General features: G+C 45.9%; 1 protein-coding gene across 7 annotated transcripts in view; it reads left to right on the top strand.

Moving 5' to 3' along the window:
- Positions 1-27,704, top strand: part of LOC138567600 (uncharacterized) — a 1,191,853-nt gene that overhangs the window by 150,979 nt on the left and 1,013,170 nt on the right. For all 7 annotated transcript variants that reach the window (XM_069645994.1, XM_069645989.1, XM_069645987.1 and 4 more), the window contains one exon: positions 3,384-3,490. In XM_069645994.1, coding sequence (XP_069502095.1) covers positions 3,384-3,490 — 107 coding nt within the window. The remainder of the gene's footprint in view (positions 1-3,383; positions 3,491-27,704) is intronic.

Genomic DNA, 27,704 nt, shown 5'->3' with positions numbered 1-27,704 from the left:
TACTGTCCGCCACCTGCCATTATTTGTAAATGTGCTGCATTTAATTATGACCACGCTATATGATTGGAAGGCCTTTTGCCTTGCTGTCCCATTGTTTGCCTTGCTGTTATGTTATGTTTTATTTGTTTAATCTCTGTATATTTTCTCTGGTATCTTCTTTTGGAATATAATGAAAAGATTTTAAAATAAATCACAAGCAAAAGGGGAGTGTTGCTGCTCTGTCTATGAAGTTCAGGTGAGATTTGGCATTACCTGAAGCCAGAGTTTGGAGAAATGTCACTATTGGGAGCGTTGAAAACAAATGCAACGGTTTTTCCAATCTCCATGTAGGACGGATGATGTACTTTGGACCGCAAGTTCCTTACAGTAATGGGAGTCCATGTCCCCGAGAGGGGATTCACTCCTAGTGAGGTCCCACTTGCCCAGCCTCCTATGGAGGGTCTTGTTGACTTGGCTCACCTCCTCAGCCTCAAAGGGGGTGGCTCCCCCATGGAGATAAGGGAAGAATAGTTCAGATTCGTCACACTTTTCAAAGTGCCTCTCGAGACACTGTTGTGGGAAACCATCCTGGCAGACACAAAATTAATTTCTCCTACTTCCGACTCCCACATTATACTGTTTTACGTTGGTTGCTGTCCCAGGCCTTACACATTCTTAAAAATTCCACTAGGGTGAGTTCCTTAGTTTACATTCTGAATCTAAGAGAAATGCACTTGACCCAAGGTGACGAGTGACAAAATGTTTGCCAGTACTTTCTTAAAAATGGTGCATGTCACCATAAGCACAGTTCACATTTGGTGCAATGTTGCTTCCCAAAAGTAAGCCATGCGCAGTGAAACATTTATTTGCCACGTATTATTTTTTTTTATCAGCTGCCGCGTCTATGCTGCTCTGCAGGTTCCCGTACCGGCAATAATCGATCCCAAAGCCATAGTGAGTCTTGTGCTTTCCCTCTTTCTGTCCATATGAGCTTACGTAACATGCCCGGCTTCCAAACAGAGCTCTGCAATCACTCTGGGGCATCTCTGCATGGGCCAGCACCCTGTGACAGCCCTCTGCTTCATGCCCAGCATCACGCCATATAAGTTGACACTCGATCCCTCTGACCATCGCATTCTGCACCCCCAAAGGAAGTCAGGGGACTTTGTCATATTGCACTCAGTAAAACAGCACAAATCGTTCCCCACACACAAGAACTCTCTCACTGTTAATCTACCCGCCAAACTGTAACTACAAACAAACTCAACCTCAAACTCCTACAATAAACACCCTGAACGAGGCACTCACCCAATTATATTTACACACCATCCAGACCCTGTTATACTGCCTAATGCCCACACATAGTAATCTACACTTTCTCCTACAGGGAAACCACATACCAAATGTTGCTTAGTCTGAATCTTTCCACACACAAGGCAGCATTTTCAATGCTCGAAGGTAATGCTGTACACTCAAACTCCTATTCTTGAACATGCACCAATAAATGCATTTTCTCCAATCTTAACTTCCACAGCGAATTGGGCCCCCCATTTGTTTGCAGACTTTGCTCCAAGTCCTTTCAGACGCGGCTTGTGCACAACCCAACATCTGGTTCAGTATTCTGAGCTCATCCACCCTTTCCCCACACACAACCTACCATACTTTCTAGTCCAAGGACTCCAACAAGACCCTGCAACATTTTGACTCCACGCCATCAATAAGGTGACAATCGTCTTACAGACACAGAAAACCTAAGATACTACCTCTACTGCACAGTACTAGCAACCCTTGAAGACACAACAGATGCCCTAATTTAATACATTTGCAGGAGCTAAAAATGCTGCTATAGCCTTCCTGCTGCCACTAGCCTCCAGTCATACCTCTCCCACTAACTAACCCCCTCTTTCCGTTTTTCAGAGCCGCCAGAGCGCCAGGGGACCACTCCGGTGGTGATAGTGCGCGATACAAATATCCTTTAACATTAACATACCTGCAGAGGAGTAATCCCCAGCACAATATCATAATGAAGCACAGCACTGCACCAGCTGTTCTGCCTAAGGCACACTTGTCCAGTCTTCAACGCATAGAAAACGGTATTGCCCAAAAATACTGAATATAATTTACTGAATGGGAGATTTGGTCAAATTTCAGTCGTACGAAAATTTCGAAGGGCAGAAAAACTTTGACTAAATGCCACATTTGGTGGCATTATAGTGAACAAGGATTGCGATGGCTGCGGGGTGTCGCCCGCATCTGTTCGCATAAAGTAAACAAAAAAAACAAAAAAAGAAAAGGGCACAGTGGCGCTGGTTCTCAATCACGGACGTAAATGGGAACAGGCTTGGCAGGGACACGGCGAGTCGGCGGCACACATTGAAGTGTGCCGCTGATGGTTAAGTAAGGAGATGGGTACGTTTCGGGTTATCCGAAATGGCCTCAGGAGGAAAAAACAAATGATATTTTCAAACAAATAACATCCAGTTCTTTCTTCCTCTGTCATTTCGTATACGAACAAATAGCAGTAATCCTAGAAAACACACAGATAACATACCCACACATGCTAACAAATGGTCAACACACAAGGCACCCCACAGGTGATGCAACTAGTGGTCTGGACATCCTGGGTGGTTCCCAAAGATTGTCACAGGCATGCACCCCTCCCAGGTATCCCCTCACCAAAACTATCATTTTGTTCCTACACTAAACCTATCAATGTGAATCATATACTGATGTTTGGGAAGTTCGCCAGATCCAACATACCTACTGGAGCTCACATTGTAGAAAACCCTGCAACTAATTGCTAATGAAACCAAAAAGCTACTTGCACCAAAAGGCTATGTTAATGGTAGGCACTGCGCTTCATAAGTACCACATAGGGAGTAGCGTGGACCTAGAGGGTTGTATGGGCCTAAACCGACATTTTTGAAGAATTCTGTAACAGAGCTAAAAGCTGGTGAGTTTAGCACAATTCAGTGGGATGGAGCCCAGCGTGTGAACAGAGGACTAGCCCATGGACATATTCACCAAACTATGCATTGAGACACTTTAAACTACATTCCTAGAGGCTGGCGGGTATAACATATAGTGTGGGAAGGTAATCTGTGCTTTGTGGGTGCTGTCTGCATTGAATTTTAATTATGTCTGTTGTGTGGGGGAATCGGTCTGCCCTCACCATGCTGGACTGTGACACATTTTTTCTGCTTGGTGATGAGTTGGTGTTCAAAGTGTTAAGATGGGATTTAAGTTTTTTGGGTTTGAGAAAGGCATGATCTTTGAAAACATTCTGTCTGACATGATCTGGTCTTTTAGCAGTAGGCACAGCAGTTGGAGTGCTTTGGGGTAGGTATTTGGACATCAAGTATTCATGTTGAAAGTTAATCAGTCTGTCTTTATGCTTTGTTTAGACAATTGGAGATTTCTTTCGGACTCTCTACGAGATGGGCTTCAATGAGGCACAAGTACAGGCTGCAGTCCAGGCCGGTGTCTTCGGTGTCCAGGATGCAGCGGAATGGTAAGTGAATTTCTCTACTGTAAGGCCAGCATTAGTGTCTTTCCATATGGTGAACCCTCTAGTGGGCTTTCCTGCAGTGCTGGTTCTAGCATCATCCCTTGTGGGGCTGGCTTTGGCACTGCCCAAAGATCCTCCTGGAAAACATAATTCCCCAAAAGAAGTCTATCATGGAGACCCGGGTCTCTCGGTAAAACTGAATCTATATGGAATACAAAAGGGGGCTATCTGGAGGCAGTTGAAGTGGTTAGTGGGACTGACTTGAGTGGGGTGAGATCTTTGGGCACCCAGTCATGGAGCATGCCCCACCTGAGTATTGACAATTGGATAGCAGGCTTGGTGGCATGTGCTGCCTCTGCTAGAATGTCTCCAGCTCAGGACTCGCGGGTACGTTTACTTTTATCTTGCAGCATGTGTCAACATAGACTCTGGGGTTGCTATACCAAGCCAATCAATGAGTCAGAATGACATGTTCTGCAATTCTCAACCATCGTTTTTCACTCAGGGAAGATGTTATGAAAAATATTTATACTAGTCTGGACACCTGGAAGAGGAATTCAGTCAAATGTCTCTAAGGTCAGTAGTTACTGTTTTGAACACTGAGTGTACTTTTCACCAGATCTACCTCCAACCTTCTGCGAGTGAGCCGGTTCTCCAAGCAAAGATTTGAAGGGGGATCCTTATCCTTAGCAGGTGCCTCGCTCTGGAATAGCCTCCCTGCCGCCCTCCATCTTGAGCCTGACCTTCTTAAGTACCGGAAACTCCTCAAGACCTTCCTCTTCTCCTCTTCCTTTGCTCTCCCTCTACCCTGCTACCCTAGCTCTTGGCTCTCCCCGTCTCTCCCTTACAGCTTGCTGACTAGCCGCCTGGTGTACCTCAGAGTCTCACCGGTCCCGGGGACCCCTGCTAGTCCACTCTCGCATTTCCCTCAGGGCCCTACACCCACCCACCTTCACGGCACTTAGAAATAACCCAATGAGAGTGGCTCTCTCTGCGCTTACCTCAGTCTCCACCGACTGGGTGCACTTAGACCTCCCCCTCACTGTGACCGTCTGTGCACTTTGACGATCCAAATGCAATGTGCCTGAAGATAGTCTGTCTGTTCTCCCTTGTCTTCTCCCCTTAATTGCACTGGTACAACTGCAGAATCGCTTTCAGGCCTATTTGCTGTGCCTCAGCTGTTAAATGTATTTTATGCACTTACTCTGCCTGTGCAGACTATTATCTCAGAATTTCAACGGTTCTGAGCGACTGTTGTTTTGTTCCCCATGTTCCCACCCTCCTTGAGCACTTTCAAACACTTTCCTGTGTATAGGCGCTATATAAATATACAATACAATAAATTAGAAAATGGTGTTTGTTGTAATGTTGATAAAACCATGTCCCCATGGTTCTAACCGTAGAATGTGGGTTTCGGGAGGGTTCTTGTTAAAGGTGGAATCAATTGAAAATGTTGGCCACAGTGTTCACCCTATGATTCTGGGGGCCCACTAAAGTTTTCAGGGCGTGCAATCAAGATATGGAAATTAATATTTACCCAGGGTCGTCCACCATATTGAAGTAGGACTATGAATTGATTGTGATTAAGAGATCTGATCTGATAACCTTTCAGAGCCTGATATAGAAAAGAGGGTGGGAGGCATGGTCATTATGGGAAGCCATTTTTTTTAGCTGCCATTGACTGACTTAAGGGAAGAAATGTGCTGCCTAAGTATACATGGCTGAAAAAGTGTATTTGTTAGGGTGGGAAGAGCAGTCGTAGTTGAACATTCAAATTGATCCCAACGCCAAGAATTGTGTGTCAGAAATGACACATGTGTAGTGCAGCAAAACAATATTTGAGAAACCTGTAGAACACAAGGATTTTGAACACTGTATTGTCCTTAAGGAGAATGCTGCTCTGTCGTGCTTTCGATACAACCAATAGGTAATCTGTAGATAAGAACTTAACGATTCTGTTTAAATGTGGCATAATAGGTGAAATTAAGCTAACAAAGAAGATTGAAAGCTCAAACAGGTGGCCCTAATTGTATTAGTCACAAAACCCAATGGGAAAAGGTGTATGTGCATCACTCTCAAGGACTTGCAATGATTAATGTGAATTGATTGGTACCCTCTTCCCAACATCGCAGAGATTCTGGTACAAAGACCTCTCCTCAGTTTATGACCAGGTTAAACTCTTTGTTTGAAGGGTAACAACACCTGACATTGTTCATAATGCTACTAGTAGCCTGCAGATTTTGCTGGATCCATTTGAGTTGACGTACACCATTGCAGGCTTTGTAATCGTGATGAGCAGGTAGCTAATGAAAACTAACACAAAGTTGTAATTTATGATGCTGTTGGTGTATGGGGTCATTAAGGAGGCCCATAACGCTACGCTGATGGAGGTTTTCTAGAGGCTGTGAGAAGCGGGTCTAACTGTTCAGCGTGAAAAAGTGCAGGTTTGGGAAGCATGCAGTGCTGTACCTGTGACACACCTTGTCATTTATGTAATGAGTCTGTGAACAAGCTTGGTGAATGCCATCATGTTTACTCTGCATCCTAGTGGCAAGATCCAGCTATGTTATGTCATAGGACCAGCACAGTATTAGCATATGTTTGTTAAAGGGTTTGCAGAAAAGATCACACCCCTCACGGCATCACTAAACAAAAGTAAAGGTTATGTGTGGTGAAGTGAGTACCAATGGGTATTTGGGGAGTTAAAAGAAAAGGATCAACAATGTGTATTATGTGGCCTTGTAGGGAATAGACCACAGTCACCTCATAGAAGTTCAAAGCATGCTTGCTTTGTTTAAGAAACAACGTTAGCAGCCCCAGGTGTCACCTCCATCCTCTACCGCACTTCTCCTTCTTCCTTCACTTCCAATAAGAACATTCTCTTTCAACCTTCCAACTGGGGCCATCACATCCCAAGTTCCGGGTTGGATTCTTCAAGTAACATTGTACCTACTAATTCTACCTTAACTAAAATACATTACAATGTAACAATGTGCCTAACTTTTCTTAGATTCTCGGAATCGGGTAAAGCAATTTTCACTTTATTTAAGCAGGCTTTAGTTGGGGTCCTGTTTCGTTCCAGTTTAGGTTGCAACTGAACTGTGGACCAAGATAGCTTTGGATATAAGGGCCCTGATTACTGCACTGTGGTGCAGGTGAGCTACAATTCCACGTGTCTACCAGAGAAACTGCCACTACAAAAACTGTTTGATTTTAAGGGAATGTCTTTTATCTGAAAGGAATTTCCCAGGCCAAAAACTATACACCAATATCGATCATGGAAGCATACCAGAACAACTCTTTATAACCCCCAATGAGCTAGTGCAACGGGCCAGAAGAATGTTTCAGAATGGTATTCAGCTTGCTTTGAAAGTGATTCTCTTGGAGGAAAGTTATGAAGTACAAGCAAAAGAACCATACCATTCTTCTCTCTCTACAGGGTAGCGAGCCAGAAATAATTTGGAGGCTCATTGAGCTGTGGGATGCCTGAAGTGTAAATGTGGAATAGAGCATGATCATTGATGCCGTTGATAAAGATCAAGAGGTGTAGAAAAGGTGGTTTGAGAGTGGAGGTGGTTGACCAGGTTCTGCTACATGGCCTCTGGTTAGGGGAACAATCGCCAAGGGTCCATGTGTATGTGCCTTTAGAGGATATCAGCTATATGCTGTGAAAATGAATGCCTTGATGCTAGATGGTGACACAGTGTGGTCCATTAATTGGTTGGTGAGAAGAGGTGTTGGAGGTGATTTTAGAAATTATCAAGCGTACAAAATTAATCTTTTACTTTATGAAGATCTCTGGGGAAACTTCATTGAACTTTATGGATGATCCTGGTTTGTATTATTGAAAATTTGGGTTTATTTTAATGACTAAAAAATGTTGTTAGGGTGTGAAGGGGGTGTTGTGTTTGTTTGTGTCTGTTTGTTGTAGTCCTGCTTGTTGTGGTTGTCGGATTCTTATTCATGGTTATGTTTTAGATTTGTACATATTGAAATTGTTGATGATGACATCAATGTAACAGGATTATTATTTATTATATTCCTTAATAAAAGGATATTGTTTAATGATATTGTGATCTAAAATGTAACTTTTATTATATTTGATGTATTTTATTTTCGTTGATGGATAAGATAGAAATAAAGAGTTTAAAGAAAGTGCCGAGTGATGTTGCAGGGGTACATGTAGGAGTTCAGTGCAAAACTATGAGAGCTAGCAACCAACTGCCCAGCATGGGTGAAACATTTCTATGTAAATTATGTATACAGCTATTCACAGCTGCAGTGTGTCCTCCCTCTTGGGTTTGCTTTTTTTTAATATAGGTAGAGGGGTGTGTAGTAATGCTGCTTAGACCATGTCTCCATGGTTCTAAGAGCCATCACTCTAGAATGTGGGAGTTGGGAGGGTTCTAGTTTTTGAAGTTAGGGTCAGTTGCACTTAGTGATAATGACCATGCAGAAGTACAGCAAAGAGTCTTACCTTTGATGGCTAGTGCATTCTTAAGTGTTGTGGATATTGGTTAAGCTTTCTTTTTGTAGTCTCAAATTTGAATAGCCCCTATGCACCCGTTTTATTTTTTTCTGTGCCTGAACATATTTGAGTGTGGCAATTAAATATCTATACTCCAGTACATACTGTACATTTGAATCACTTAGTCGTATTATTGGGTACAAGATCAACTCTGACAATGTACACATACATCTATTGGCATTTGAATGGCATTAGTGGCCCTGTTAAATGGAAGGAAAGGCTGGACCGCTTACAGAACAAGTATGTTGACAGTCATCCTCGAAGTAACACATGTATTTATTAAACTTAATTTTTTACGTTTTTGCATAGAAAACATCCACATGGCACATCATGAATAGACCAAACAAGATTAAAACACAGTTCTCCGGCGATACTGTAAATTGTAATGTCATACATGGTTAAGATGGGGATACTAGTCTAGCTATTTGATTTGTATGGGTGCCACTGGCAGAAATAATGTAGCTGCAGGGTGCCTAGGCGAAGACTGATTTAGATGCAATGGTAAAGAGAGGAGTAGCAAAGGGAGACAACTTGATTCTTCATCAAAATTGCAACTCCTCGGATAGATGCTTGTTTTTGTAAGTGGAGTGAACATGGTGTGGACATTTCCTTCAAGGTATAGGTTATGTATGGTCTTGAGGAAGTCCTGCTTCACTGGGGCCCTGCATTTTTTGATGTTTGTTCATTTGTAGAAGCTGCTGAGAAATTGTTCTAGAGAGATGGGCCGTGGATAGAAACATTGTTTGCCCTATGTTGTCCATCTTTGATCGGTTCTATCTTTTGGTGGACACAGATCTGAGTGGGTTGTGGAGGTGGTAATGTGGGATTCAGTAGTTTAAATAGTTGGTTCTTTGCTTCAGAAGATCATGTGTGTCAGGCTGAAGACTTTTAAGTAAAGCCTTTGCTTGAAACAAAGCCTGCATAGAGATATAAGGGCTGATGATGCATTATGTGATAAACCTGAGGGTGTCCTCAAATCTACTCCCCTTGGAACCTCTTCTCAGGTGGCCAGCAAAGGCCATCACTTTTGGATCCTGACCCTGGAGCTGGAGATGCGAGGGAGGATCACCTGGGTTGAGGGTCCTTTGGGAGAGGATGCCCACAGGTGAAACACAGTATTCTCCGTTTCCATTCCACAACAAACCATCAGTCCCTGAAGCTTTCATTGGATACCACCAAGCCTCCTCCCTTGTACACTTACAGGGTAACCCTCAGATGAATCATCCAAACAGAGAGACAGGGGAAAGGACAATAATGAGAGTACCTCCTTCAGTTGGTAAATTGGATCAACATTCCCATCATTCAAGAAATTGTCAAAATACATCTTTCCTGTCCCCTAATAAAATGTTATTACTCTTCCCCACCGAAATATACTCCAACTCTATCCCATTCAGTCTCCTTTAAGATTGGGACAAGGAAGAGGCGACTAGGAGTAATAAACACTCCTAGTCAGTTTCACCAGTATAGTAATGAGACGAGAAAGATACCTGGAAAGGGTCAGGCATGTCCTGTTCATTGTTGTAATGACGGTCTGGCCAACTACTCAAACCTGCAACCTATTGGGAGGCTGCGGGTGCTTAAAGGTAGGCTTGAGCACCAGTTCATGGAGTGCCCGCCTGGATAGAAGGTGGCAGATGTGCGGTGTGGAGCAGGCTGGAGCAGGATAGGCAGAGAAGACGCCAGTGGTCGAAGTGAGCGGGAGCGGTCGGGAGTGGTGCTCCTATACTTTTTTAAATTACATTGTACAGCTCCTATACTTTTATTTTAATAAGAAACCGTTCCGTTTTAAAATAAAAGTGTAGGCAGAAGTTGAAACCTTCACTTTCAGTGCACTGCACTGAACGTTCCCTTAAACAGCAGGTGCAAGTGTTTGGGGGGGTGTATTGTGTGTGGGAGAGGTTGTGGAAATGGCATTTGTGGGGAGCAGGGACACGCCAGCACGGAACATACTTCTGCTACTTCTTTTCGTACACTTCGACCACTGGAAGCCGCTGTGTGCCAGGGGAGGAAAGAGGTGCCACAACCCGAGCAGGCCACTTGAGAAACACAACCCCAACACTTGGTGCTCGCTGCAACTCCCGATGCCTATCCAGGAACAGAGAGGTGAATGAAGAGTAGTACGAAGCCGACCGACAAAGCAGAGCAGCTCCGGAGCGTACGAGAGAGAGAATTCTCAGACCGGATTGCTCTAGGGCGCCTGTGAGATTTTATGTTGCTGAGCAGGCGAAAGGCGCTTAACAAGAGGGTTTGGAATCTGAGGGAAGAGAAGGAAATGTGAAGGAATTACTAAGTGACTTTTGAAATAAGAATGTAACATGGAAAAGGTGTAAAGTATTAAGGAAAATACCACAGCCAATATTGAATGCCGAACTGCCCTTTTCTGGTTAAAACTGTGGAAACAGGAGGGGTTAGGGAAACACAGAGATGCTCTAAACCATTTAATGTAATTAAATGGAGGGAAATCCATAGAATGGGTCTGCCATGTAAAAAATAACCTTTTAGAATTAGGGGGCAGTATCCTATGGGAAAAGCCCCAAAATCAGCTGCTGGGAACTAAAGGGTTGTGGTGTTGCAAAGAGCAAAGGACTGCTTGGTTGTGGATGCCTCTAAGCTCCAACTGGGTCCTTCCTATCTTGAAGTTATGGCCGAAAGAAGCAAACATTACCAAGACTTTATCTCCCCGCACTATGAAAAATCTTTATACATGAGTGAGATTGGGGACGCTCCCAGTGACTACTTTCACACAAACTTCGAAAGGATAAATGCCACCTGTGCGGGGAGGCTGCTGAGTCAATGATACATTTTATGATTCTATGCAAAAAAACAGACAACTGAGGAACTTATACCTAAGGCCAATACTCAGGGAAACTGGGGTAAGAGATTTAAAATCAGCAATGCTGTTTTTACGGAAATGTTCCCTGCCACATGTAGTTTTTGCAGTTGCTAGGTATACGCACAGATCATGGCTGTTAAGAAAGCAGCTATTAAACCATACTGGTATGGGAACTGGCTAGCAAAATCGGGGCCAGAGGTTGCAAGCTTTACTCACCTCTGAGCCAAGAACCTAAATGTTGACTGATTTTTAGACATTCATTTTATATAGGTTACTTTTATGAGATGAGAATTGATTAAGATCCATCAAGTTTATGTAGAATTCTCTTTTTATACCTTTCCATTTGTAACTTTCTTTCTGATGCTTGTTAATCTGCTTAGAATCACATGCTGTGCATATAGTCCGACATCCAGTGGTCACCGCAGAGTATTTCATCTTCTCTTTCGAGAATCGAAGAATCGAAAGGGGAGTGTCTGTAACACTATCCCTAACGTGACGTGTAGTGTACCCAAAATCCCTCACGTGTCGAGGTTCCTCAGATTGTTTTTTTCCACCCAGCATACTGGTCACCCTATGCAGAGCTTATCCACAGACATTGCAAATTGTTCCATCGACCTTTGGTCGAATATATAATATTATTATTCAAGATCACCCTCACCGACGGCTGTTCCGGATCTCCGCCGAAACCTCCAGGCGGACATTCGACGGACGGCGATCCAGTCGGCTTTGCCGACCACGTGGCCGGGCCTTCCAGACGGCCTACACAGTAGGGAGAGTGGAGGTTGGGGTGGATATTTCTGTAAAATCTGAGAATGCCTTTCCCTTTCTTCCATCGTTCCTCTGTGGTATTTGTCACTTTCCCTATTCTCAGCTATCGAGAGGACTCCATTTAGGTTTTGCCCCATTTCCTTGGAGAGCTAAGCATCAATTGTGTAACCGTTGCTTGCCCCTCGATCACGATGAAAAAGGTTGCGCGGCTTGCAAGCTCCTCCGTCTGAAGACATTGAAGGAGCGCCGTGTCAATCGGTGGGCGGCCTACGGGATGTCGAAGGCCGAGTCATCTCCCGCTGCCGCATCCGCGAGTGCGCAATATCTGAGCAGTGACCCAAGGTAAATAGTGTATTTACTAGGTCATGATCCAGGAAGTCGAAGGCCGCCGAGAAGTCTAGTAGGACCAACAGTCGTGTTGTCCCTTGTTCCATGATTTTAAAAATGTTGGACTGGGAACCCAACAAGCCAATCTCTGTCCCATGATACGGACGGAAGCCGGACTGCTTAGGATGTAAGAGGGTGCCCTCTCAAGTGTTTTTGAAGTTGAATACAGGCCATCATGTCTATTACTTTACTTTAAGAAGTAAGATTTTGTAATGGATCTAAGGTTGGTTGAGTCCTTGGACGAAGTTCTTGTTTCTTAACTAGTGGTGACTTACTGGATGCAGTCAGGTACACTGGCATTTTAGAACAAGGAATTAACACATTTTCTAAGAAATGGTGAAAATATTTTGAATTGTCGAGAATTAATTTTGTCTGGATAACATAGACAAAACATGAGGTTGGGTGTAGTTTCCTCAGAAGGTTTTCCATCTCAAGTGTAGTGATGGGATGAAATTTGAATTTTGTAGGATGCAGTAGATGTTTTATGCCCAAGGTAATTTTACCAGCATCCCCCTGCTGTTTTGTCAGTATGTACAACCGACCTGGAGGGTCCATCCTTCTTGGTTTTCTTTCTCAAGCATTATTTACTTTATTTGCAAAGGCTTGTTGAGCCCTAAAGCAGTCCACAGTAATTGGGGTAAACAGCTGAACCTGTGCTTTGAGCTTTTCAAGAGATCTCAACATTTCAAAATGTTGTTTTCTGCACATGATATTCAAGCATTAAGAAAGGTTTTTTGCTTTAAAATGGCTAGTTTACAAGTGGTTCCTGTTAATCCATTAAGGTGTAGGACAATAATTCATGAACATATTTACCACCCTTGTGTCCCACTGACAAATACCCAGTGTTTGCATCTCTATGACCATTCCTTTTGCCATAGTTTAGAAGTTATGTCAAGGTCCTTCCAATGTAGTTTGTTAAACTCTGTTTTGGATTTAAGGTTGCATCTTTCTGCATGTCTTTTTTGCTTTTTTGAGGATCGCAAGCCAGATGTAAACCACTTTTATAGACTAACGGTCTTCATATCGGGATGGGTTAATTTATCGCATTGATCTGCCAAGATCATCTGGTAAGAGGCGGCCAGAATGTCTGGAGGGTTTGAGTCCCTAGTGACTTTCAGTAGCACTCATTTCGCTCGTAGTACTCTTAGGTGTACTACGAGCGAAATGAGTGCTACTGAAAGTCACTAGGGACTCAAACCCTCCAGACATTCTGGCCGCCTCTTACCAGATGATCTTGGCAGATCAATTCCTTTGTGCTTTAATAAGACCTTTATTTTTCCGTTTCTACAATTGTATTCTGTGCGCACCAAGCAGCATCTGGCATCCCTTGGCAGCCTTGAGGTAGCCGCTTCCTGGCTTCCCCCTTTGGGCCCACCCCACAGCCCTTCCAACACCCATGATTGGTCCGGTTCCCCCTTTTAGGACACCTTCCTAGGGCAACCCGCTGCCCGTGCAGCCCCTTCAGCAAAGGACCCTGAGGCAAAGGACAGCTCCTGAAGAAGAAGCAGCTCCAGACCGTGTTGGCCCATGTTAGCCTGTGGTGCCTGCAGCCAGCAGCGACTGACAAGGTAGGCGAGGTCTGGGGGACTAGCAATTATAGCCTCCCATTAGACTATCCGACCCATTTTATTATCCTATTGTTATATTATCTATAAGCCTGTAGGCAGTTGCACATTCATATGTTAGCCACATCCAGCGCCTAGGCCAACTATCAATGAACCATATCTCGCATTTAAGTAGATTGTGTACGTCAGCCGTATCTCGCATCTAGGTAGATTGTGTTAGTCATCCATGTCCCACATCCAGACAGACTGGGTCAGGTAGCAACATCCCTCATCTTGGCAAATTATCCAATGTTGTACTCGTAGCAAAAGACATTTTCTCCTCGCCCTGGTATCCCAAACCTTATAGCTAAATCCTGCATTGCTATGCCTCTATCTAGTCGGTTCAGTCTTTCGATCTCCCAAATCTAGGTGTTTCTGTATTTTACGGTCTACTGTGGTATCCCCATTTAGGCCCCTCTCCCGCTATCCAGGTGTCCCAAAACTAGGTGCTACTGCATTTTACTGTCTACTGCTGCAACCCCATTTAGGTGCTATCCAGGTGTCCCAAAAGTAAGTGCTACTGCCTCTTACTGACTAATGTGGTACCTCCTTTTAGGCCCACCCCCTCTATCTAGGTGCCCCAAAACCCCCCTAATACCATGACCAGATGTTCAAGGCCAGGTAAGTACACATTTAATCTGGTAGCCCAGTTGGACGTGCCCCCTCTACTCAGTCACATAATCTGATGTACCCTTCCCACAGGTTAGATACCATGCCACAAACTGGCCAAATCAGAGCCGCACACTGGCGCACCAGTAGGCCTGACGAGACTCATCACACCCTAATTCAGTCATCCCGAACGTACAGCCATCATCACAACCTTGCACCTCCCACCTGCTACACCCATGAAGTGGATCTCGCTCCGGTCAAACAAGAGCGGCAAGATGGAGAGCGGGAGCAGAACACATTGACCCCTGGAATATTCCAGTCCACCCAGCAAACCAGGTAAACCAACCTTCTCATCCCACCCTGACTAACCACTCGCCTGCACCCTCTATTCGCACCGCACCTGAGCAACATAGCACCCAACCTACGTTTCCCTTCTTAGCGGTGCAAGAGCAGCCCTGGCCAAAACCCCAAACTCCACAGCGCCCCCCAGTCTCACCCACACCCCATGGGCTGCCCGAAAGTCAAAGAAAGGCCAAGACCATGCCAGGACCCTCCTAGCGTCTCCTGTTCATCAACCCAGATACCAAACCCTTCCACCTCACTATAGGGCCCAAACCACCCCGCTGGCACCCAACCCGGTTCTAGCCCTATTATCCTCGTCGCCCATCCACCCTGGTCCAGCTCCCAATTACCCATGCCTCCTCCCCACACCCTGCACCGCCCACCCCTTTGCCCCTATCCACCCTGACCAACCGCTTCTCTCTAACGCATCCCCCTGGTCCCACCATTCCCCACTCCTCTGGAACCCCTCCTCCACTCCCACTCCTCCGACCATTCCCAACCCGACTCGTCCAGCACTTGCAAACATATCCCACCAACTCTCTTGCACCCTCATCAACGCCAGATCAGTCTCCAAAAACAACCTCCCCATATTTGACCTCATCATAGAGGAAAATCCAGACATCCTTTTCATCACAGACCTGGTTTGCTGACCTGGTTTGCTGACGATTATGAGCCCATTGCGCACAAGGCCTTCTCACCCGGGTACAACCTTGTTGTTCGGAACAGATCGTGAAGGGGTGGAGGACTTGCAATACTACACAAACACCATTTCCCACTAATAATTAAGGACACCTCATCCAACACCACAGACTACGAATCCCATTTGGTAAAACTCCAAATCTCAACCATTGCCTCGCACAGCTTCCTACTCATCTACAGACCCCTGGCTACAACAACAACTTTGCAGACATGCTCTGCAATGCTCTGACAACCATCCTCTCCATCCAACACTTACCATTCCAGGAGATTTCAACATCTGGTTTGACTCCCCCTCAAACCCCATGACCCGATCTCTCAGAGACAACCTAGAAGCATTCAACCTGACACAACACATCTCCACACCCACCCACGCTGGAGGTCACACCCTCAATACGATTTTCACCACTGCAAACATATCCACACTTCCCCTATCATGGACTGGTCACTCGGCAGTCTTCTTCTCCGTACCACTGAGCACCGCAGCTCACACCCAGGGTTGCACACTAGCTCCACCATCCCCCACACCTCTCATCCCGCTATGGAGCAAAGTCGTTATCACCCCAGAACTAGCCAACTCCCTCCTCTCCTCTCTCCCAAGACCATCCCTCCAGGAAGGGCCACCGCCCATCAAACTCTTTCACCTCTGGCTCTCGAATGCCCTTGGACCCCTCACCCCAACAACACAGTCCTCTCAGAGATCAGGACCCACACCCAGGTGGTACACCACCAACCTTAAATCACTAAAAACCCTCAAGCACCGCCTGGAACGGACCTGGAGAACCATCCATACGGCCCAGAATAAAACCGCCCTAGCAAGACTAACCAGAGCAATACAGACTGGAAATCAGAAAAACCAAGAAAGCATTCTATGGTAATCGAATCCTGAACTCTCAGAACCCGAGCAAGGAACATGGTGCCGGACCACTCTCTACAGTATCGTATCTTGGCTTCAAAGTTCAAACACTCAGCTGTGTTTTAATCGTGTTTGTGTCGCTTGCCACGTGCGCTTCATACACTGTTCTCTTCAGTTTTCACTATACAATGTTGCCGCTTGCAACCTTGGCTTCAACACAGACCGGTCTGGTATCAGTCTCCCTAACTGACCGGCTGTGCTGACTTCACTGGCGCTGATTTGTTGTGGGAGCCAAGGACAATATCACGGCGGCGAACGATCCTCCCCGCCTTGACTATCAACGTGTGAGAGCCCCGTGTACCTCTGACACACAATGCAGGTTTCTTCAGCTTTGATTCCAGGTCTTAAGTTTCTTGTTCTAGAAGGCTCATGAAAGTAACAGATTTTCTCTGAAAAGGTCAAGGGCACTTCCCTCCTTGCAACCCTCTTCGGTCTTGCCGTCTTTCTCCTTGTATTAAACTGCCATCTTGGAACTGCTGCTTCCTCTTGTGCTTTGCTTTGCTCAGGGTGTGCCTTCGTGCTCTGCCTTTTATCCATGTGGGTAAGTGTGGTGGAAGTAAGGTGTGTGTAATGATCAGTAATTGCCTGACTCTGCCTGACCATTGTACTGGGACGGGTCAGGTAAACGCTCGTGTGTTAGTCTGTTTTCTCTCACAGTGAGTTGTCTGTGAGAAAGTGTTTGTCTTGGAAAAGGGGTTTGGGGTTGAGTTCCTAAGTATCCTACCTGGTTGGATGGGGTAAAGGTGTTATAGGGACGGGAATACTACATCTCGCCATCTGGTGTCCCACTTCCACCTCCTGAAGACCCCTCAGACAGGTGAACCTCTCACACTGGTCCACCCCAGGAACTGGATCCAAAAGTGATGGCCGTGTCCTGTCCACCTGGATGACCGCATTATTTATTTTATTTCTTGTATGGTGCCACATGCCCATGGGCTCTGGGGACTAGCAGGTGAGACACCTTCAGGTTTCTCACAGTTCAGAGGCACACTGTAACAGACTACCCTCACCCCCCACCCTGTCATCCCTCCGGGAACCTCTCCCACTACTCAGACATTTGTTCCAGGGAGACCACCGAACAGGAGACCAGCCAATCGCACTGAACCAAGAAAAAGAACACAGCAGTCGAACTGCAGCCAAGCCTATGGTACGTATACCTTACACCACGTCTGTGGACACAGGTCACGGACACAGCCACCCATCCATGCACCATAAAATGCAGCTATGGCTATGCTATTCCCATCTAGCATCACACACAGCCATCCACTCTGAAACCCCTGGCATACTTCAGCACCTCTGCCATTAGTATACAGTGACAACCAACATATTTAAATTTGGTCTAGCTGGGCACACATAGAATCTTCAGCACTAGAACTCTATCCCAAACCACCAACAGCACCGGTCCACGTGCCTGACCCCTGGGCTGCTTACAGGAGCCTAGTCAGCCCACCTAAGTCCTAACCCGACAACAATGCACACAAACATCTTTAATTTAAACTCTTAGAACCTCCTACACATGGACTGGGGTCACTGAAGGTATTCCAACTACAAAGCGCTTTGAGGCCATACAAATGAGGAAAGGGCGCTATATAAATGACGAATACAATACTTTCTCCATACATTTGGAAAGATCGGTTTCCATTTTTTGGAAATTCCTACTAGGAATCCTCTTTGTAGGGTTAGCCTTTTTCTCTGTTTTGCCTGTGGTCTGAAAGGTGAATTCCACAAATAGGTGGTCTGACCATATACACGGTCTAGTGTTGGTTATGACAATGTCTAAGTTGCAGGATGCAACCTAATCCACTATCTTATCTTTGGTATTGGTGGCATCCATGTTATGGACATGGAATTCAATATTGTTCAAATGACTTTCTAAAGATAAAGCTTCCCCATCCGTAATTTCTCCACACCAATGGTTTAAATCACAGAGTAAGACTTTTGAGAAGTTAGGTATATTTAACGGACCCAAAACCTGTGAGTTCATTGTTTTTGGTTTTTTTTTACAACTTTATTTATATATTTGCACACAGGTTATGAACATACCATTATACCATACATTCTGCTTTTTACATAACCGAGGCTGGCGGGATTTCTTCAGAGATTGGGGTTTCAAGGTCATTTAACTCTGTTAGGTATTGTTTATATCTCCACCATATGTTTCTAGGTTTGGGGGGGGGGGTAACACAGAGTCAATGTACAATTCCTCGTTATCATTAGCCAACATCATGTCCTTATTCCAGTCTTCTCTGGTCGGGGGGCTTATATTCTTCCACCTCATCAGTATGACCCTTTTAGCGATTAGTAGGCTCACATTTAGCAGTTTACGCCATGTCGGTTTCATCTTTCCCACCGCCCCCAACATACATATTTTCGTGGACCATTCCATTGGCTGATCTACCATCATGTCCAGTGCTCCACATACATCTGCCCAATATTTTTTCAGTTTAATACAAACCACAAAGCATATGAAATATGTTCACGTTTTCACTGTTGCATCTGGTGCAGTTGCCTGGCAAGGTGGGATATATTTTCTTGAGTTTGGCTGGGGAGTAGTGTGTCCTATGTGTTATCTTATAATGAATCAGCTTAAATCTTGAGTTGCACGATATTTGTTTGGTTAGTGAGCATATCTGAGACCATTCTTGATCCTCAATCTGTTGTCCCAGATCTTGCTCCCACTTGCCCCTAGCTGATTGATTCACTCTCGGTCGTGTCTGTATTATAATCTTGTATAACGCTGAGACGGTTATCTTCTGTGTTCCCCCAGTGTAAATGTAGCCTAATGCCATGAATTTCCGGCTCCTTCGGGAATGAAGGGAACATACGACGTGAAGTGTCCTCCACCAGAGCGTATTGAAGTTTATGTGTATTTGTGTTACCCAGTACGTCTTTAATGTCTTCTCCGGGAACAGCTGTCCCCATTGTGTTATTCCTCTCGAGCTCCAGTGCTTCGCTACTACGCTCTCCTCAGATAGAGGTGTATAAGGGTCGCACCAGATTGGCATGCTTGGATGGTATAATTTACTGGCCCCAAACATTTCCGTGATTTTTGCCCATGCCGTGATTGTGACTTTGGTTGGGTTTATTGCGTTGTAGTGCTTGGGGGCCGGCCTAGTGATCCTTTGCAGCGCCATCACTGCTTCCCGCTCAACTGATACGGGGGGTGAGGGGCCTGGGTCTATGAAGGATGTGGCCCAGCTCGTTGCATGGTGTGCCTGTGCCGCAAGGTAGTACACTTCCATGTCGGGTGCCATGAGTCCACCCCTAGGATACGTGTCGGACATAACCCTCCAGCTTAATCTTGGGTGCCCACCCAACGCAAACGCTACACAGGCACTGTTTATCCTGGGAAACAGAGCACGGCCTGGCCAGACTCGGACAGCATTGAAAAGGTAGAAGAGTTTTGGTAGAATAATCATTTTAATCAGTGCTATCCTTCCCATCAGAGATATGGGCAGGGCATTCCAACGCTTCATTTTGATGCATAGGTCTTCTACAAGAGAGGAGTAGTTCAGGGTGTGAGACAGTTGGGCCGTCCTTGCTATGTGAGCGCTTAGGTATGTGAGATGAACCGGACTCCATATGAGGCCGTGCATATTTCGAGCTTGGGCTGTGTTTTCGGTCAGCGGGAATATCTCCGATTTGTTAGGGTTAAGGCGTAGCCCTGAGTACTCGCCGAACTTCTCTACTTCTGCCAGAACCTTAAGCGTGCGATCCGGGTCACTTAGATACAGTAGGATGTCGTCGGCATATAGTGTTATTACATGAAGTTTACCGCCACTCCGGATCCCAAACGTGCTATAATGTGATCTAAGTATGTCTGCTATTGGTTCTATTATTAACGCAAAAAGGAGCGAAGACAGTGGGCATCCCTGTCTCGTGCCACCCAGCAGTTCCAGGACCTCTGTGAGTGTTCCGTTGATACTAATCCTCGCTTGGGGTCGTGTATATAATATTTGATACATTTTATGAATTGCGGGCCGAATCCATAGTTTCGCAGCACCCCAAAGAGAAAGGTCCAGGAGACTGTATCGAACGCTTTCCTCATGTCTAGAGAGACTGCTACCGATTGGGACTAGGGGGTGGGTGCGGGGGGTTCTGGGGGGAATGGTGGAGATGATGTGGTGACATCGCCTTATGTTAGTTGCTGTGGATCTGCCTGTTATAAACCCAGCCTGATCCTCATGAACCATATATTGCATCAGCAGCGTGAGTCTGATGGCCAGAATCTTTGCTAGGATCTTAGCGTCCGTGTTTATTAAAGAGAGTGGTCGATATGACCCGCAGTCTTCAGGAGGCTTCCCCGGTTTGAGTAGCAGTGTTATTATTGCCTCTCTTGTGGTTTCTGGAAGCTCTCCTTTTTGTATCGCTTCTATCCATGTTGCATGAAGTCTGGGCACTAGCAATTGACTGAATTCTTTATAGAACTCTGCCCCCAACCCGTCTGCGTCTGGCGAATTCCCGCTGGGGAGTGCTTTGATTGCTTCTCTAATCTCAGCCTCAGTGATGGGTTGTTCTAGCGATTCCCTAGTGGCATCTGCTATGAGGGTCGTGGGTATTTGGGAAAGATACTGTTCTATTTCAGTGCTCTGTGGTGAATATAGGTCTTTGTAGAATGCATAAAATGTGTCCTTCACTTTTGTCTGATCAGCGGTTACTGTACCGTCCGCCGATCGTATACAGGGTATAGTCGTGGGGCCCCTTTCACCTCGCACCGTCCTAGCCAATAGCCTTCCTGGCCTTTCCCCTTCTCCATATCTACGTGCTGCCACTGGTCTATCGATGTATCTGATCTCTTGGTCTGCTGCCTCGATGTAATCATCGAGCGCGTTTTTGATCTCTAAGCTAATTTGGGGTGTTGGAGTGGTCGCATATTGGGCCTGTAGGGCAGCTATGTTTGTCTCTAGTCGGGTTAACCGTCCCCTAATATCTTTCAGTATTCCACCTTCTATGGATATCGACTGCCCCCTAATGCATACTTTAAATGCCTGCCATAAAGTGGCCTGAGTGGAGACCAAGTTCCCATTTAAGTCAAAATATTCCTGTATGTGTTGTTCCATTGAATTCTTATAAACTAGATCCCTCAGTGCCTCCGGCTTAAATCTCCATGGTGGGCGGGAATATGTCTTATCTGGGATTCTCAGTGTTCGTTTTATCGGAGAGTGGTCAGAGTACGTCCTAGGGTGAATGTGGGAGTTTGTGACCCATGTCATGCTGCCCGGGTCCAGTAGCCATAGATCTATTCTGGAATGCATATCATGGACTGATGAATAGTACGTATAGTCCCTCGTGTCTGGGTGTAGTGCTCTCCAGGCGTCCCTTAACTTCAGGTCTGACATATATGTGAGGATTGACTGGGCAGCTTTAGTTAATGTCCTAGGTTGAGTGGATGTGCGATTAAGTTGTACATTCAAGTTAGTGTTGAAGTCCCCCCACAGATCACTTGAGCTGTTGGGAAGCTTGATAGTTTCTCTAAGATCGATGCGTAGAAATCTGGTTGGTCTATGTTTGGGCCATATATATTTAGGAAGACTATTTCTTCGTCACAGAGATTACCATGCAGTAGCACATATCTCCCTTCCGGGTCGCATTCTGCCTCTATTGGCTGGAATGGTAATGATTTATGCAGTAGTATTGCAACCCCTCTCGCTCGTCTAGAGTATGTTGTGAAGTATTGAGAAGAGCCCCAATTAGGTATCACAAGTTCAGTCTGTCCTGGACCAATATGTGTTTCTTGAAGGAAGATGATCTTAGCAGCTTGTCTGTTTAGATATGCCATGATATTTCTCCTCTTAATCTTAGACCCAAGGCCCCTTACATTCCAGCTTATCGCATTTATATCATCTCTGCCTAGTTTACCCATTGTCTATTACGTATTCCTTTTGGTTTGCGCCCCGGTAGCCTCCCGTTGTGTGCTTTGGTACAAACGTGTCATTCCCCTGTGTGCTTTTTCTTTTTTCCGCCCTTTGTAAATAACAAACCCCCAACATCCCGTGTCCCCCCAACCACCACCCTCACAGTTCCCCAAACTTCAACTGTGCAATAGATTGTCCATCCCTTCCCTCCCTTCAACATCTTAAGCACCTGCTACGGGGGGGGCTGCGGCGTCTTCGGTGCTGTTGCCGGAGTTGAGCCATTTCTGGTTTTGTCCCGTTACTCGCTCTTATCGTGCTGTCTAGGGTGTATATCGGTAATCGATGAGAGTTGAATTCCGACGCACCTTAGTGTAGAGTTCCGTGTGGAGCCTGCCTTGTTGTTGTCCGTTTCGTTCCTTGGTGCGCTGGTTGTAGTGTGGCCATTTTTCCCCCTTCTTAGTCATTCTCAGTTGCGGATCGCTCCTTATTCGGAGGAATATGTGTCTCTACAAAGTTTGCTGCCTCCTCAGGGATTGTAAAGAAAAAGGGCTTGTTTTTGTGTTGAATTTTCAATCTGGCGGCATAAAGCATCGCGTACTGCACTTGCCGGTCCCGTAGCATTTTCTTGACCCCATTGAAGAGTTTCCGTTCCTGTTGGACCGCCATCGCAAAAATCCGGGTAGATGCGTATTATATTTGCCTCCCATCTCAACTTGTGTTTCTCTCTGGAGGTTCTCAGGATCAGATCTCTGTCCCTGTAATTCAATATACGTGCAATGATCGGTCTCGGATAAGCCCCTGGCTTAGGTTTCGGGGCCGCTGATCTGTGTGCCCTCTCCACTATAAACGTCGGGGACCATCCAGGATCCCCTAGTAGCAAGCGTAGGAGGTCTTCTATCGGTTTTTCCATCGGCCCTTTAATTGCGTCGCCGATCCTGTTGAATTCAACGTTAAATTAGCCGGAGGTTCCGTCTAACTTGTGGGAGTACTTGCTGCGTTTATATGTCCTGTGAATGCCCCAATTGCCAGTGCGGTTAGGGCGCGGATATCGTTAACCAGTTTACCAGCAGGCCCTTTTCCCTAGACTTCTTTTCCGGGATTTCGTGGCCTGTCCGCCGTGAGGGTTGAGACGGGGGAGTGGGTTTTCGTTAGTTTAAGATGAGGCAGCAGTCTATGCGTCTTGCATCGCGCCTTGCCTAGCGTTCGTGCTACTTCCTTAACTCCGGGGCACGTGTAAGTCGAGGGGGGGACCCCACTCTGCACTGTGAAATTATGCGATACTTCTGCCGGTGCCTGTAGTGTTCGGTTTATGCCCCCTTAGTGCAGTTCTACGTGGCTTTCGTTCGTTCGGAGGGAGAGTCGCATGTATCGGCAGGGGGAGGGGGGTGGTCCGCCTTACCTCCCGGCTTCTGTGTTGCGGTGCGAACCTGAGTCTTCCCCTCTCTCTCGGTCCATCTGGGCGACCACGAGAGGGTCCGCAGGCGCTCCAGGTTGTTCGAGGCGCCCGCGGTTCTCCCCCCGCGAGCGCACTCACCTGCTTTTTTGCCTGCGTAGCTCGCGTAGGTTTGGATCCGGGCTCCTCCCCGCCGCGCTCGGTTGCCGCTCCTCCACGTGCCGTGGGATCTTGTTGGGCTTATTACTCAGCGATGCCTTCTCCGTCAGGCCTCACATTTTCTGTGCGTCTTCCGAGGGTGCTATTGCAGGCTCCTCTCAAGTTTCATGGGGAATTGGGACAGTTAAAAGCGATTATCCCGGCTTACGGCACCGAAGTCTGCCAGAGCTTACACAGAAGCCACCATCTTCCTCTGTGCGCAACAGCGCCCCCCTGTGAGTTCATTGTTAAAAGTCGGTATGTCCTCAGGTGGATGATAAAGCAAAATAAAATGTATACAGGTGTTATAATTTGGTGATCATTTCACAAGGGTAACATGTGCATGCTACTTCAAATAATGAAAAATCCTTCTTTGCTATTATTGCAACCACCTCCACCTCTGTTGCCTTGAATTTTGTTCTGGAAGAAAAAGACCTAACCTGGGGAAGGTAGCAAGATCAACAGTAGGCCTGTTGAGATATTTAAGCCATGTTTCAGTGATACAGAGTATATCGATGTTGTTATCTAATATGCAATCATATAAGTCCCAAAACATTTTTATTCATGGACCTTGTATAAGGATAGCTTTATGGTGTTACTCCTGTATATATTTGTAACAGGTGGTAACCTACGGTCATGGTTAAGGTCATTACATCCATCACACCAGGAGAGATGCATCCATGCCTCTCCTCCAGCACACCGCTTGCAGGAGGAGGCCAATGCCTTGAAACAACATTCATGCCTCAGAGCACTTGCTTCTTCGAAGATGACCGCCCTACTCCCGCCTACATCAAAGTTACTGCAGAGAGCTGGTCCACGACTTTCTATATGCTTGCTGCATCTATGGCAGCCTTCGTGCCACTGAATTGGATGGATCGTGTTGAAAATGCTATCTATGATCATAGCCGCATACCACACCTAAGGCCGCCATATAAGGCACTTCACCTGTCTGGGCCTGTCCGGCTACAGACTGCGCCCCGGTGCAGCCCCCTCTGTCCAAGTTTCCTTCTCCAGTATGGTCACTATACGATGATCCCGTTTTTTGAGCTGCTGCTGTGGCTTCATCTCTACTCACCACACGGTAAAATGGTCTTCCCACCCCCTTCCTTTGTCTTATCGCTCTCACTTCCTCCTTCCCTCTCGGTATTCTTAGTTGACCTCACTTCGCCCCTCCGCGCTGAGCTGGGTCTTCCACAGGCTGCCTGTGATGCATTGCTGCTTCTTGTTATCCTGCCCTTGCCGCTCGCCGTACCTGGCCTTACTACTACTCTCCACCACTACTCTCCTCCCTTACCCACGTGACCACTCTTGCTGGTTGCCCTTTTCCTCATGCCTTGGACTCACTCCCCCCTTATGTTTATGTTTATGTTTATTATTTCTATAGCGCTCCGGACCCGGGAGTATAGGGGCGCTTAGTACAGGTTACAGGCATAGTACATAGAATAACAATAATAGTACGGCAGCAATTATATACAACATATAAAGACAAAGGATGTGATGGCCACCCATGATGACAAAATAGACATGTGCAATATGTACAGTTTATTGCTGGGTCTACCTTAAGGTTGACTTTTTGTCAGGAGCCACCCAATGGCATGTTTCCTGAACAACTGGAAGGATTTGGACGCCTTAATATTCAGAGGCAAGGTATTCCAGAGTTGGGAGGCGAGGACAGTAAAGCTTGAACCACCGGCTCTTTTAGAGGAAAATCTGGGTACTGTAAGACCTAGGGTATTGGACGATCTCGTGGTTCTAATGGATTTTCTCATGGTGAATTTGTTAGTAAGGTAAGGGGGGGTTAGATGGTTGAGAGCTTTGTAGGTGAGGCAGAGGGATTTTAAATCGATTTTATGTTGGATGGTGAGCCATTTGCATGTAGTTCTGGTGGCAGAGATATGCTCACGCCTGGGAATGTTTAACGCTGCTCGTAGCGCATTATTTTGAATGACTTGGAGTTTACTGATTATCGCTTGGTTGGCACCTAAATAGAGGCTATTACAGTATTCTAGCTTAGATTGTATAAGAGCTCTGGCTAGCGTAAGGCAACTGTTAGGGGAAAAAAATGGTCTGCAGGCTCTGATTAATCTTCCTGTATATGCAGTGGTTGAGGTGATCGAGTTGACTTGTTTATAGAGATTTATATTGGCATCGAGATAGAAGCCAAGTGTTTTCACGCTTTTGGCGATTGGGATTGTATTGCCATCAATTATTATATTAGAGTAGTTAGGGCTTAGTTTTTGTAGGTTGTTTGGTGCGCCAACAATGAGCAGTTCAGTCTTCTCGTCATTCAGGCAGAGGCCGTGTGTGGCCATCCATGCCTGAATGACGGAGAAGATTTCATTGATCCTGGCTACATCAGTATTGTAGTTGCCCGAGATGGTGAGGAGTATCTGGGTGTCATCCGCGTAGTTTGTGTAGGTGACACCCAGGCGGTCCAATTTATCAAAGAGGGGCTTTGTAAAGATGTTGTATATTGTCGGTGAAACACATGAGCCTTGTGGGACACCGGAGGTGATAGGGATAGGGTCTGCTGCTGCCACTGGAGAGAAGACTCTCATGGTTCTGTTGGCTGGAAGGACTGTATCCATGAGACAGCAGAAGGCGAGAAGTGGGCGGCAGAAGAGAGGTGTTTACAGAGTATCTTATGGTCGACCAGGTCGAAGGCTGCTGAGAGATCTAAGAGGAGTAAGATGGCAGCCTTGCCCTTATCTTTAATTTCGTCACTCTGACTTTTAAGATCAACAAGGGCAGTTTCTGTTCCATGTTGAGGCCGGAAGCCAGACTGACGTAGTCCGAGTAATTGGTTGGACTCTAGGTAATACTGAATTTGCAGGTAAGCCACTCTGTCGAGGATTTTTAGCAGGAAGGGAACAGTTGTGATGGGCCTGTAATTTGTAGGGATGGCTGGGTCCAAAGTTTGTTTTTTTAATAGCGGGAGGACCTATGACTGTTTCAGATTGGTGGGTACCGAGTTAGTAGAGAATGACACGTTTATGAGCTTAGAAATGAAGGGGGCGAGGTCTCTAGCTGCATCTTTTATGATCTGTGCAGGGCAGCTGTCCGCTTTGCAATTTGAAGGTTTGAGGGAGGTTATGATTTTTTGCACTTCTAATACGGTGACTTTTTTGAAGGTGAAGCCATGGTTAATGTTGGGGGTGATGGGTAGGCTGAGATTTGGGAGGCTAGGTGTGGGGCTGCTGTTGGATAGTTGTAGTCTTTTGTTTTCAATTTTTGTTTGGAGGCCAGTAATTTTGGTCGCTAGGGCATCTTGGATGCTAGTGCACCAGCGTTGGTCCTTCACGGATATATCCTTGGGTGGATTGGGATTTTCTAGCTCTTTTAAGATGGTGAATAATTCTTTGGTGCTGGAACTAGCATTACTTATTCTTATATTGTAGGCTTCCTTTTTTGTTTGAATTATTTCTTTTTTATAATAGGAGGATGCATTAGTAAGATTAGTTTTGTGTTCCTCTGTCGGGTTCATTTTCCAAAGGGCTTCCAATTTGGACTTTTTATTTCTTAGTGTTTTAAGTTCTGGTGTGTACCAGGCGTTAAGGTGAGCTTTAGGTTTACCTTTACGTAGTTTTAGAGGGGCAACAAGGTCGATAGCTTTGGTCATGGCGTCATTGTAGATGTCTACTAATAAGTTAGGGTCCGATGAATTGGGGATCATATTTAGCGTGGGTAGAACCAGTGGGATGAGAGCTTCCGCGATGATGTTCCGCTTATTTCTCGTCAGACATGCTGGTGCAGGTGGGCACTGTATATGGAGAGGGTTATTAGTGCTAATGTCAAATGAAAGTAGGAGGTGATCGGTCCAAATAAGTGGTTGGGGGTCCTTGCAGATAATGTTGCAGTTATGGGCAGCGAGCCAGTCTAAGGTTCCGCCTTTCTGATGTGTGGGTAGAGAGTTAAGTTGAATGTAGTTCTGTTCGCAAAGGGCATTGGCAAGGGAGGATGCTGGAATGTCGTGAGGATTGTTGTATCCTAAGTTAAAATCACCTAGAATAATATTCTGTGATGAGGGTTTAGATTTTTCCACTATGAGGGAGGTTATATCTTCCTCGAAGGAACCTATGGGACCAGGG

The sequence above is a fragment of the Ambystoma mexicanum genome, chromosome 2p (genome assembly GCF_040938575.1).
Source record: "Ambystoma mexicanum isolate Mex_15411 chromosome 2p, UKY_AmexF1_1, whole genome shotgun sequence".
Lineage (NCBI taxonomy): Eukaryota > Metazoa > Chordata > Amphibia > Caudata > Ambystomatidae > Ambystoma > Ambystoma mexicanum.
The sequence above is the reverse complement of the archived record's forward strand: the minus strand, read 5'-3'. Positions and strand labels throughout refer to the sequence as shown.